The sequence below is a fragment of the Asterias rubens genome, chromosome 19 (assembly GCF_902459465.1).
Source record: "Asterias rubens chromosome 19, eAstRub1.3, whole genome shotgun sequence".
NCBI classification, from domain to species: domain Eukaryota; kingdom Metazoa; phylum Echinodermata; class Asteroidea; order Forcipulatida; family Asteriidae; genus Asterias; species Asterias rubens.
The window spans coordinates 11097215-11111130 of record NC_047080.1 but is presented as its reverse complement, the minus strand read 5'-3'; the positions used below and the strand labels follow the sequence as shown (position 1 = coordinate 11111130).

General features: G+C 38.8%; 2 protein-coding genes across 2 annotated transcripts in view; one reads left to right on the top strand and one right to left on the bottom strand.

Annotated features, from left to right (window-relative positions):
- The first annotated feature begins 87 nt into the window (after window positions 1-87).
- LOC117302994 (ubiquinone biosynthesis protein COQ4 homolog, mitochondrial-like) lies at window positions 88-5284 on the top strand. The gene is made up of 6 exons (XM_033787016.1): window positions 88-457; window positions 1206-1364; window positions 1938-2034; window positions 2283-2385; window positions 2759-2982; window positions 3560-5284. Exons 1-6 carry the CDS (start codon window positions 199-201, stop codon window positions 3717-3719), a joined length of 1002 nt encoding a protein of 333 aa, XP_033642907.1. The 5' UTR covers window positions 88-198; the 3' UTR covers window positions 3720-5284.
- Window positions 5285-7215: 1931 nt separating this feature from the next.
- The window catches only part of LOC117303125 (WD repeat-containing protein 31-like), a 31411-nt gene continuing 24710 nt past the window's right edge, over window positions 7216-13916 (bottom strand). The window contains exons 5-9 of the mRNA XM_033787224.1: window positions 11125-11293; window positions 10075-10216; window positions 9199-9355; window positions 8018-8087; window positions 7216-7479 (exon numbers count right to left, since the gene is read on the bottom strand). Of these exons, the coding sequence (XP_033643115.1) occupies window positions 7383-7479; window positions 8018-8087; window positions 9199-9355; window positions 10075-10216; window positions 11125-11293 (635 nt within the window). The 3' untranslated portion in view covers window positions 7216-7382. The remainder of the gene's footprint in view (window positions 7480-8017; window positions 8088-9198; window positions 9356-10074; window positions 10217-11124; window positions 11294-13916) is intronic.

Here is a 13916-nt window from a genome sequence, read left to right as displayed (position 1 = left end):
CCCCGTCCTCCAGACTATTTCTTTTTAGAGGCCGACGTCATAGGTCAAAGCCAGAATCATTTGCGGCTGATTGATTGGTTGGGATTGACCTCATTAACATATAGCTACAGAAAATGTGTGCTATGCGGTGATGGAAAAGGACGAATATTCTCACTGTTTTCACAACATAAATGATTTTGAATCATAAATATTACAAGGATGGCACATTTAAGGATACTTAGGGCACAGTTTAGACATATTGCGATCAACCGATCCGTACATTTTAGGAGTGGAACGGCTGTGAGAAAAATTGCAAGATGTTCCTTTGTAACTCCACAGTTTACTATTGACAAAACTGGTCATCGGTGCAGTAAACATCAAATATGCCCAGAATTTTCGTATCAAACAAGACTGCATGGATCTCACTCACATTCTAATGACGTGGACGATGATGAAAACTTCAACTTCGATTCAGAGGGTAAACAATAATCATAAATTGTTACTGTTTGATTTTCAGCAATACATTCAAATTGATTTTTAAAAATATTACAAACAAAACATACAATAGTATGTTGTTCTGTGTTTGAGCCACAGTACAGTTAGTTTATTAATAGCTGTGACCTCTATTACGAACTGGTAGTACATATAGGCACATACCTGTAAAACTAAAAGTAGAAATTAGTTGCCTTAATGTAACCCTCCTCCCGACGGCGGCTAAGCCGTCATGAGAAGGGTTACGTGTGCAACTAAGTGGAACTAAAGTATGGTTGGGGTAGACCTAGTTGCGATAACGTAACCCTCCTCCAGACTGCGGCTAAGCCGTCGTGAGAAGGGTTACGTGCGCAACTAAGTAGAACTATAGTATGGTTGGGGTAGACCTAGTTGCGATAACGTAACCCTCCTCCAGACGGTCGTGAAGAGGGTTAGTTATATAAGGGTAGACCTAGTAAATGTTCAGGGTGCTGTGACTCCTTTCTTCAAAAAATTACTAGTACGACGAACATATTCCAACATTGTTTAGAATGAAAAGGAGTACAGCGCCCTACCCAGTGATTACTGGGTCAATGATTGAGGTTGCTATTTCTCCACTATCCTCATGGGGATAGAGAGGGTTATCAAAACAGGATAAACTTAAAGTATTAAACAATTTGAAACGAACTGCAGGTTTGAATTCCCCAGTGGTTTTGTATATTTTTGATTTCTACATATTATGAAATTTAAAACAGATGATGTGAGCGGAGAAGATCAGGATGTAGCCTCCTCCTCCTCCTCCAGCAGTGAAAGACAATGTTTATACGATGATCACATCCCGACTACTGAGTTGCAGAAAGGATTGCTTGCTGTGGGATCCGCTGTCATGTCCCTCTATGACCCATATCGAGATGGTAATAGTTCCCCTGTGGAAATTCCATAAGGCTGCAGGATGTTTAATACTACAATACCATCTACTACAAGTAGGCTTTCAATAAATTACACAAGATTTTTGGGGGTCATTTTTACCAGAGTGTTGTACAGAGCTGCCAGTATCAGGGAGATAATATTTAGAATGACATTCAACATAATAGGGGACAAAGTTTTCATAATTAGGGAGATTTTCAAATTTGTTCATCAGAACACAGAAAGATTGGTTTACTTTTAGGGAACTTTCAGGGTGGGCAACCCTGACACACCTAATTTGTATAAAGATATTGACTTGTATATTATAGAGAAACCGCCTACATAGAGCTGGAGTAGCTCAGTTGGTAGAGGGCCGTTACCAGACTCCAGAGGTTGTTGGTTTAAGTCTTGCTCCACTCTTTGTTCAAACCCAAACAATTCAACATAAGTGGGGGAAAACTCCATAATCAGGGAGATTTTCAAATCAGAACATGGAAAGATTGGTTTATTTTCAGGGTACTTTCTGCAAATCAGGGAGAGTTGGCCAACTGTTGATACACCTTATTTGTATGTATTTTTAGATATGATTGCAACACTGGGAGAGGTTACTGGACATAGTGCACTGAGAAAACTTCATAGCAAGATGCTTGATGATCCAGAAGGAAGAGTCGTCTTGAGGTAAGAATGTGGTCCAGTGGTTAGACTGCAGGACTTGCAATCACAAGGTTGTGTGGGTTAGAGACCTGCCAAGCTAACTGCTGATTTCACAACGACTTAAAAAAGTAGAGTTGTCTAGTTACCGAATCCCAGTTTCTTGATTTGTGCAACAACCTTGTTCGGCCTGATGCAAGATGCTAGCTTGTGCAAGATGAGACCCCTGGATGTAATTGTAATAATAAGTGAATATCTGTGTTTATTTTATGCAGTGACCGACCACGAATCAACACAAAAACTGTAAATATGGATTGGTTGACGAGTCTACCAGAAGGAACGCTGGGCAGAGAGTATGTGGACTTTATGAAGAAAAATGTGAGTGGCTCCGTTTGTGTAAAGAATTTAGACCAGTCCTTTTATACTGGGTCCAATACAGATAATTAAACTCTACCTTTAAATGGAGAGAAGGTACAACTTCAATGTCTGGTGTAGAAAATCTTTTTGGAAAAGGGTCTTTAGAAGAAAAATAAATATGGATTTTAAAGAATGTAACTGGTATCCTGCTTAGTTGTGCTTAGCAGAAAAATGTTTATCAATATTTTCTGCATAAGTTGCTCTATGAATACTTGGCTCTTTCTTTAGTCCAGCTTTATTCAACTATTGTCAATTGACTTATCTGTGTTTATGTGCTTTGTAATTGAAATTAGAAATGATCACAGCAATTAAAACTTCTCTCTCTCCACAACAGAAAATAACCTCAGACACGCGTACTTCAGTTCAGTTTGTGGATGACCCCGACTTAGCCTACGTGATGCAACGCTATCGTGAAATACATGATTTCAACCACGCCTTACTGGGCATGCCCGCCACGATGGTAGGAGAGGTGGTTGTGAAATGGTTTGAGATGATCAATACTGGGTTACCTATGACAACCTTGGGGGCGCTGTTCGGACCACTTGGTGTGAAGAGGAGGTAAAGTTCCCATTGCTGAAATTATTTGGCAAGATTGTTCACTTTAGTGGACCCTTTTGTTGGCCTTGTTAAAGAGCAACTTTCATTCCAGAAATTTGTTTGGTCTTAAAGAGTTTATGTAGCCGTGTCAGTGCAGCAAGGTCATATCTCCGGGAAAAAGCAAGCTTGAGAATGCTTGAGCTTGTATCTCGTTTACATTTACCCAGATGTACACACAGCAGTCAATGTTTGCCGAATACAATGTTGTTGCACAAAGCATTTTTTACCGCAATATGACTTTGTTGCAGAGTGGAGTTTCGACCTGATCTAAGAATGTAGGCATAGGTTTCATCTACTAGGAGCCTGACTGGTGGAGCAAAATGCAATACCTACCCAACTTCTCACAAAGCAACTATGGTTAAGCGACTTGCTCGATCTCGAGTGCCAGACTCGATCGAACTCTGCTGCTAACACCACCATAGCTTAGGTCCGTTGAACTAGACCACTTGACCACGATATGCCACAAACTAACGTGACATCATGAACAGTTTCCAGTAACTTGTGTATTACTTTTACTTTCGTTGTTTAACTTCCTCAGGCACCTTGGTAAGCTCTTCAGTGTTTACATACCATGGGTGATCCAGACGGCACCCCGAGCAAAGCTTCTACTCAACGTCCATTTTGAGAAGCGCTGGGAGCAACCTCTGACTGAGCTGCACAACGACATTGGCATGACACCCTTCAGCAAGGAGAGATGACAACGCAGGACATATGACAATATTGACAATTATACGATGTGCAGAATGTAAAAACAATCAATAGAGATTTGCTGGGGCACCTTAATGTTTCTCCTTCATGGACCTACTGAACTCCACAACGACATTGGCGTGACGCCTTTCAGCGAGAGCTGACAACACGCAAAGACATCAAAAGTCAACATTTTGAAGGATGTAAAGGAGAATAGACATTTTATGTGGCCCTTGAATCAGACCCACCACAACTCTTAAGAGCTACAATAAGATGATACTGCAAACCTCATAGTAGTGACTTCCATAAGTTCACAAAGTTGGTTAGTACAAATTCCTCTTATCAACTTCCTTGGTCAGCACCCATAATTGGGTTTTCTGTCCTTACCGAGGTGCCATCTTCAAGAGTGGTGTCCTTGCATTACCTATACGCCTCTCTTAATATTTATGCATGAGGTACGTCACAATGCTAACCCAAAACGAGGCGATGGGCGCAGCCACTGCAAGTGATGGGGTACGTGAGAATTATGACGTCATGCATATAGGATTCAAACCACCTTGTTATTGGTAAAGCTTATTGGTCAAAGCACTTCAACATCTGCTCTACAATGCAAAGGCTCATGGGTCCACATCCGACCTAAGGTTCCTCTGGGTTTTGGGGTTTTTTTTTCCCCAGAACTCAAAAACATCTAAAAATAAAACGTCATTCCTCGTCTTCTCTCCATTTGGGTTCTTGGCTAGTAAAGTGACAAAGTTTACTTTTCTGAGAGTCCTTGGCTTAACAACCAGAACAAATGAAATGAAAGCACAAAGAACACACTATTAAAAAAAAAACAAATTTACACCAAAAGTAAGTGATCATCATTGAAACACTTGCTTCAATTTGTTTTATTTTTTTACAACTTAAACCATGAGACATAAATATTTCAAATCAGAAACAAAACAACGGGAAACAATTTAACGCCAATGATTAAATACAAATCTTGAAGCAGTACTGTACGTCTTATTTGATGTGCTGCAACAAAACATGATATATGATTATTTTTACTCTTTGTATTTGTATGTACACAGTTATTAGGAATAAAATTAAAATAAAAGATTATTACTTTACATGTTTTAAAAAGTGCTGTTTTTTTATTTTAGTTTATTATTTTGTTATCGAGTCCAGGGAAGGACTTCACAAAGATTTGCAGACTTGCCTTATCTCAAGTTAGGACGAGTTACTAACTTAGGACTAGCCTTAAGTTTTTAAGAACGCCTAAAGAGTCCTCGGACTAGTCCTAAGTTGGACTATCTTTGTGAAATCGACCCCTGGTCAACTATGACTTAATGATGAAGTCCACTTTGTGGTTCCATTGCTATAGACCATTTAACAAAAAAGGTACCTTGTACTTTCTAGAGTCTTTTCTGGCATTAAAGTACACTGGTCATTGGGGGAAAAATTGTTACCAGCCGAAAAACTTCTTTTATGTCATTCTCCATTGTTCGAGGAACTAAAGGACGAGTCACACTGCAGTGATAACGAAAACAATAACGATAACGATGCAAAGAGAACGCATTCTATTGGTTGAATTGCTCCACGCAGAATACGCCCTATCTTGTTTATCCAATCGAGGGCATGCATTTTTAACATTATTGTTTTCGTTATCGAAGCCTGTGTGACCGGGCCTTTACATCAATCTCTTGAAGTATGCGCTATTTCATGGAAGAAGCTCATGGGACGACCAAGTCGGTGGTAATTTGTTGGATCGATGACAAAATGTTTGGAACAACAACGATTTAAGTTATTTTACTCAGCCAGCTGAGAATTTACTAACAAATCATAGAGAATCTTGTCTGACTTGGTTCTTTAAAAGCAGTAAAGATGTCTACTAATCATTAGAATGTGGGTTCGAATCCCACCCTAGCTGATCACTAAACTTGTTTCCTTGAGCTAGACACTCGACAAACATTGCTCAGGCTGAGTCTGAACTAATTGCTACTGCAGTGTCAGTGGCCAGAATGCCATAGCTGTTGACTTGGCTTAAGCTGTAGATGTAGCCTTAGCCATTACTTTTTGCTTTATACCGTACTATTTCACTTTGCGCATTTTTGCGTATTTCACAGGTTTTTTGGGGTGGAAGCATATTGCATTTTTAGCCTCCTTTTGCATTGTTGAACTTCTTATCCTTGCATGCAAGAACTACAAGCAAATGAACACATTTTTTGCCACATTAACTGAGCTCACAGTAAGAGGCGTTGGTCCAGTTTCAAAAAGTTGTGCATTAAAGCATAAAATGATTATGAATTTGCCTGTCAGAACAATGTGTGCAATGTATTGCACTTTGGCGGTGAACCTGTTTCTGCTTGATTCAATTAATCCTCTTAAAGACACTGGACACTATTGGTAATTGTCAAAGACAAGTCTTCCTTCTCAACATGTACATAAAATAACAAACCTGTGAAAAATTGAGCTTGATTGGTTGTCGGAGTTGCGAGATAACTATGAATGAAAAAAACACCCTTGTTACATGAAGTTGTGTGCTTTCAGATGCTTAATTTCAAGACCTCAAATTCTAAACTTGAGGTCAAAATCAAATTCGTTGAAAATTATTTCTTTCTCGAAAACTAGTCACGTCAGAGGGAGCCATTTCTCACAATGTTTTATATCATCAACCTCTCCCCATTACTTGTTACTATTTTGAGCAATTACAAATAGTGTCCACTGCCTTTAAAGACTATACATGTACATGACAAGGGAGTTGGGATGGCTATCTGTTTTGGTAAAGTTAAATGGTTTTAAGCTTAGGTATGTTTTCAAGATGAAGAGAATTGTGAAATTCAATTTGTGATAGATAGAGTCCTGTAAGTGTGGAACAAAATCCAAGTTTCTAACCTCACATTAAAATGTTATAAATTGCCATTGTAATCACCAGGGGTGAGATTCATTACTAACGAAAAAGTCTGAAACTTGGATACAAATTCAAAGGTATGTTGAAATGATGTCATTTCTACATTTTTGTAACCCCTGGGGTTATAGATTCCAAGGTGTTTTTGGAAACAGTATCCAAAGCACTAGAGAAGTAGACCAATGAGCAGGATTTCTTTATTTGTGGAAAAAAAATATTGTCTGATTTTCTTCACCAGGCCGACATAAAAAGTCTGAATTCAGCCAAAAGTCTGAACAATCTCATCCCTGAATCATCAATCTTCTGCAGCAAAATTTGTCAATATCCACCACATTCGATGATATAACATGACATTTTACACTTTTTTTACATGAAGCTAGAGACCAATCTCTGTTGGAAAATTAGTTCCTTGCTTTAAAAAAGAAATTTGGCTTAGAATTCTTGACAACGCAATATGTAACAGCAATGACTGAAAACTGTTTGCATAGGACCCCTGTGCTGGAGCTTGCACGCTATTTTCATTTAAGCCACTACAAAGATACGCTGCGCACCGTCAAATAAATCCCAGGCAAGCAGACCGGAGAGCAAACAAATCGTTCACTTGTCCTCCACTCATGTTACTTTTCCATTCCTGCTATTACTCGGTACCCTGACTCACAACACATTCACTATTAAGCTGGTAACCCGAGACACATCCAAATATATGTTTCTCCGTGTATTCTGTGTGGAGTATATATATTTATAGATATACACACACGTATTAGGGTTTGTTGCTATGGATACCTGGTTAGTACTGAGCGACGTAGATAAAGCGAAACTGCCCTACTGGTTCTTCTAATAGAGTTGCTATGTGGACTCCTCGACTTACACTTCCTACACATATACTGATGAGACACGGAAAATAAAATAAAGGAATATATGGGTTAACTCAACATCTGAGTGAGTGAACGTTTGAATGAGTGAGTAGTAATGACAAATATGATGAGTCATTTATGCGTGAACTATAATGATTGAGTAATAATGGAATATAATGAGTAATAGTTGGTGAGTTTTAATGAGTGAGTTTTTAATTGAGTTATACAGAGTGACGAGTTGTTCTAATGAGTGATTTATAATGAGTAACAGAGGCATAACCAGAGGGGGCAAGGGTAGAGATGAGTAAGTTTTGATGGATGGGTTTTAATGAGTGAGTTTTGACGAGTTACTTTTGTTGAGTGAGTTTTAATAAGCAGGGTTTGATGAGTGGGTCTGAATGAGTTTGTTGTAATGAGTAAATTTGGATGAGCCAGTTGCTTTCAGTAATTACAAATCCTTAACATTGGCTTTAAATTTGTAAATTTAGCGCAAGGTTTTCTTATGCCTTTGATGTGATAAAAAAAAATTGTCTAAAAACTTTCTACTCATAGAGAGAAAACCACAAACCTTTTATCGGTGTTGGCTGCGATGGACGTCAACGACCCAAAACCAACAATACTCAACATCGTTATGCAAGCTGAAAAAAAAAAAAACAAGAAGGAATTTTTTTTTAAAAGTCAAGGTGCTGTTACCATGGTAACCTCTCTCTCCTCGAAAAAAACAGATTCCCAGAGTTTAATGACATAAATGGTGCTAGCGGCGGAGGGCTCAGTGTCACTTGATACACGGCTTCCGCCTGCAAAGTGTCCGAGTGTTAAGAGTTTACAGTCCTGGGTCCTGTCGGAGGCCGATTCAACTGTAACAGTACACCCTTGAGCAAATAGTGTGAAAGGAACCAACATCTTGTTGTGGCTGCCTTTTATTTGCCGTCTAGGTGAAAGTAAATTTCTTGAGTGCCGGCTCTTGTATACATAGGAGCATAGATTATGGTTGACTTTACCATGAACTCGTGCAAATGAGAGTGGTTCAAGCAGCTAAACTTGATCAAGAATAAAAGTATTTCAGTTTTATCGGTAACTGTTTCTGCAAAAAGGCTGTAAATTCCATAACCACATTGCTTCAAAGTGAAATGCTTCTCCAAAAATTGTATACCAGCAAGAGCTACTGTACTTCTAACCAAATAAGTTTTTATTGCGATGCATTTCAAGAGTGGTTACATAACGTGTACTTTACCTTTAACCCTTTTATGCACCTATTATTATAGTCATAAGTTTATCTAATGGACCTGGAATTGGCTAAAGAGCGGAGAGTTGAAGAAGGAAACCAAGGGCTTGATTACTGCGGCGCAAGACCAGTCTCTGAGGACCAATGTAAGGAAGGTACGGAAAGAGAAAGCGAACGGCACGGATAGAGGAAGCGAACGTCTCTCCTATGTGCAGGATGTGTAACAAGGCGGAGGAGACTTGATTTGCTTGAATATTTATAGTAACACGTCACCCACAAGAAGTACGTGATAAATATTTTTACTTTTTGCAAATGACGACCCCCCAAAAGATAGATCACAATAGCACCCTCAAGAGTCCTCTTCACCATTCTGAAAACTGTGTGGCTGTGTGATCTTTATCTTTTGTTTTACACCAATTTCTCTGAAGGGATATAACTGAACCGGTTGATAGGGACGGGTCAAAAGGTGAAAGAGTTAGGAATGTTTGCACAAATCATAATAAATCCATTAGGGAGATGCTTACCACATGAATTTCTATCCCAGACTCTAACAGTACCGTCATTAGAGCATGTAGCGATAAGCGGTTTGGAGTAAATGTTGGGGATGAAGCAGCAAGCCGATGTTGTCTGCTGGTGGCCGTGATACTCAGCAACTAAAGACTGGGCTCGCAGGTCCCAAAGCTAAGGGGGAAACAACATTTCAATTTTTCTTTTAGTAAATTTGTCATAAAAGCGATGTTGTATACTGTAACATCATATTGGTTATAATAGACTTTAAATTTGCATCAGGGATAAGGAATATTCCTTTTGGTTATATATTAACCAAAATTCATTTTTTTTTTTTTTTTTTTTTTTTTTGATGATTAAAAGTTCATTCTGGAAGACCAAATTTGGGTTGGAAATTCAAGCGTGAACATGTCTGTTTTGAGTTACTGCCTCTCTGGTTACCATGCCCAGTTTAGATGGTTTACAGAGGTAGGATTACAGGCGTCTGTCTCCTGCTTGAAATGTTTTTTAAAAACATTACTGATGCCAGCAGGGTTAGGCTCATAAAATGTAATTAGTAATTAATAATAATAATAACAATAATAATAACCTTACTTATAAAGCGCTTTTTACAAAAGCGATACAAAGCGCTAATTCTACGTTCTCTGTTGGCGGGATAGACATATCCCCATACTTTGATTTGAGCACTGGCCTGGTGACCAGTCTTGCTTCCATTCCGACCATTTTAAAATGTATCATTGGCTTTTGATAATTCAGGAGGCGCAACAATAATCTTGAATCAATATTAAATTAAAATGACCTGGAGAAATATATTCTTACAGGGAGAGACGTATATGCAGAACTCTGTTTGGGCTTGTTGAACGAGGGCGTCAATATGTTTTGTATAATCTTACCGTAGCTTCGCATCCCTTGCCACCGACCCCGTTACTGGACGTTAGACAGTAGTTGCCATCTGGAGTCACGTCACAGCACGTCTGGATGTACTGCTTCTTCGGGAATACGTGAGCCTCGGTTAATGTGCGCGTGTCCCAAATCCTACACACACAAATTTCACAGGTTAATTATTTTTGCAAAAAAATAGTAAGCGACCTGATGTTTTGACCTCTAGCACAGTCTTTCTCAAAGGCTAAAAAGAACTAAAAAAACACCAAGCACTGGATCTCTCTTGGATTTATCAACACACCATTCAGGGCCGTAGCTGTTTTGTTTTGACATACATTTTTTTAAAATAGCTATTACATGTAATGTCAACAGGGATGGATTTAATTTTGTTTTCATTAATTTTTTCTTTCCTTCTAAACCAATTCTGGGGTGATTTTGCTTTAAATTGTTCTAAATTTTTCTGAATTTGTTTAAGGGGGGGGGGGGGGTAGCGCATATTGTACCCCAAAAGTTAGTACTGATTTGTTTTAATATATAAGAGCAATTGTGCAAAATAGCAAAATCAAAGAATGATCAATGTGGTCATCTGGTCATGCTGGTAGGCAAATCAACTGGTACACTGCAGTTCAGAGTAGAAAAGTGAAACTTCTACAAAAAGTTTGAACTGGAAAATGTTCTCATTCATAGGACCTTTATTAGTACTGGACACCTTTGGTTATTGTCAAAGACCAGTCTTCTAAACTTGATGTACCTCACTATATAATGCATAAAATAACAATCCTGTAGAAATTTGAACTCAATTGGTCATCAAAGTTGCGAGAGAACAATGGAGGAAAAAACACTCCCTCCAAAAAGGCTTCAGGCTTCAAGTATTTTATTATTTAAGTAGGAAACTACCTCTTTAGCCCTCAAAAACTACGTCATTTCAGAGGGAGCCGTTTCTTACAATGTTTTATACTATCAACAACTCTCCATTGCTTGATACCAAGTAAGTTTTTATGCTTACAATTATTTTGAGTAATTACCAATAGTAACCAGTGCCTTTAAGATCCAAGTCCTACCTGAGGCATCTGTCCTCGCTGGTCTGGACCACCAGATTCTCTCCCGGTACACATTTTAAGTGGGTAACTAAGTTCCTAGGGATAACACTTTGGTGGATGCATTGACCGGTCGTGATATCCCACTGCCGCACCGAGTTGTCTCGAGACCCTGAGCACAGCTTTCCATTTCCTGCAAGAGGGTGGAGGGAGGAGGGGGAGGCGGGAGAGAAAGAGAGAAAGATGAGAAATTAAAAATATTGTCTTTACTTTTTTTTTTACATAATTGGTAGAAACAAAAATCGTGAAGATCACAGATTTACATAAAACCTACACGGTCTAATGATAATGATGGTAGAAAACATCCCTTGAAATATTTCTGTCTGAAATGTCGTATTTGATGAGAAATAAATAATCTAATTTCGCATTTGGAGTTTATCGCTCAGTGAGCGTTTTATTCATTTTCGTTTTGGCATCGGATGCAATGCAAAATTTGTAATCGTTTTTTTTACAAAAAAAATTGTGACCCAGACGGCCAATCGATCTCAAACTTCTACAGGTTTGTCAGTTTATGTATATGATGGATTACATTATGCTAACACTGACAACAACTTTTTTGCTAGCAAAACAAATTCTGTAATATTCCTTTAAGCTGCTGCAAACTGCTTACCAATCGAAAGGACCTGTGGCTTGCATTTCGATCCAAGCAAAGACTTTTTTCAGTATTTTACTCTTTTTTTCTAGAGAGCCATTTTACAATCAGGGCGGTAACTTCGATAAATAAATCCACAAGATCGCTGGGCATGAACCTCAAAGTTTTACTGGACCAGAAACTTTTCTACAAAACCAGAATTAAAAAGGAAAGAAGTTTCGACGAGTTTACATACAATATGTTGTTTTTTTTTAGCATGCAGTAAGAGAAGATAGGTCTTACGGGTAAGATAGGTCGTACGGGAAAGACCTTCATCAGAATAAAATCAACATGAGGATATTTTTTACAAAGTGAGGTATAGACTGTATTGAATATGATGCATCGTTTAAATATTTGCCCTACAAGATTGTGTCTGCGAGCGTGTGCGTGTGTGTGCTTGTGCCGTAAAAATCAAACCGGGAACACTACTGCGTGCTGTGTGTTTCTTTGATGTACACGTGTAGATGCGCATACGGTTTGATCTACAAGGTAGCGACTTTCATAGCAACAAAGGGGTCATTCAAAACATGTACAGCCTATTGTTCTCCAATTGGCATCTAACCAACACCCAGACACACTGTGGCTAAAAACACTTCATCATGCATTCCCCCTCACCCAGCCATTAACACTTATCTTACAAGCATTAGTCCTCATTCCAGTTTACCTGTATATATATATATTTTTTTTTTGGGGGGGGGGGGAGGGGGGGGTGCTTGTCCTACTCCCGGTCTTCAATTGGGTCAATATCCATGTAAATCCTCCTCGAGACCCGAAAGAAACAGCGTCTAACCGTCAGCATTTCATAGCGCTAAGGGCTTTTTAATCAAACGCAAGAAGCCGTTGCTGCCCCTCGCGGATGACCCTAATTACCCACGCTGTAGGGGGGATCCATTTGCGGTGAACGTGTCTCTCGCTCGCGAAGATGGGTTCTAGTTGTTATCCATACGGACATGGTCTATGCCGAGAGTGATTGGGATGCACCCCATTTAAAGGCACTGGACACGTTTGGTAATTGTCAAAGACCAGTATTCTCACTTGGTGCATCCCAACATATACGCATCAATTAACAAACCTGTGAAAGTTTGGGCTCAATCGGTCATTGAAGTTGCAAGAGAACAATGAAAGAGAAAACACCCTTGTTGCACAAATTTGTTTGCTTTCAGATGCCTAACAAAAGGATCAGGGCTTCAAGTCTTTTTTTTTTTTTTTTCTTTGAGTGAGAAATTACAACTTTCTCAAAAAGTATGCTACTTCAGAGGGAGTCATTTCTCACAATGTTTTATACTATCAACAGTTCTCCAGCACTTGCCTGTTACCAAGTAAGTCTTTATGACAACAATTATGCGCATGCACTCTTTAATATAGACATACCCGGAGCGCGCACGATAGCAGTATCTAGGTGAGAGTTCATAATTCCATGTTACATGCCAACTAGTCTTGTTCAACGTGGCATTATGTTTTGGAATAATTTAAGTTACTCAATTAAATCTTCAATCACTCTTCCTGCCTCCACAAGAAAAAAAAAAGAAAAAAAACCTCTCGATGCTTATTCGTAGGTTTGAAGTATATTGTTAACTTACTCACCATCATCTATTTGCCTCTGTTGTGTATTCTGTATGTCTAGTCTGTCTTGTGTTTTCTTTCTTCAGTATAGTATTTTATGTTGTTTGTCTGTCCATAGGTTAAGGCACAAAAGCCTCTGCTTCACCCTAACCTAATTGTTGTCCTACTTTAAGCATGCTTTAAGCTTCCTAATATATAACTATCTAAATCATTGTAAACTTTCATATCCTAAGATACTAAGTAATACTGTAAACTACTACTGAATAAAATTATCAAACTTTGTAAAATGTGTAAGTGCACATGTATAGGGCAGCAATGAAATAAATGTGTGCAATGACGACACAGCACCTTTAATTGCAAATTAAAAAAAATGCACATGATTGAGGCTGCACACGTAAACACTTGTAATACATATCGCCCCTTTGAATTTCGGAATGCATACTAATACATATGCCCCCTTTCAATTTGGGAATGCAGTCGTTGGAAATAATAAAATCATGTCTTGACAGCCATCGGTGTACAAACAACATCTGTCGCACTGTGAAGATTCTTAAAGGCGGTG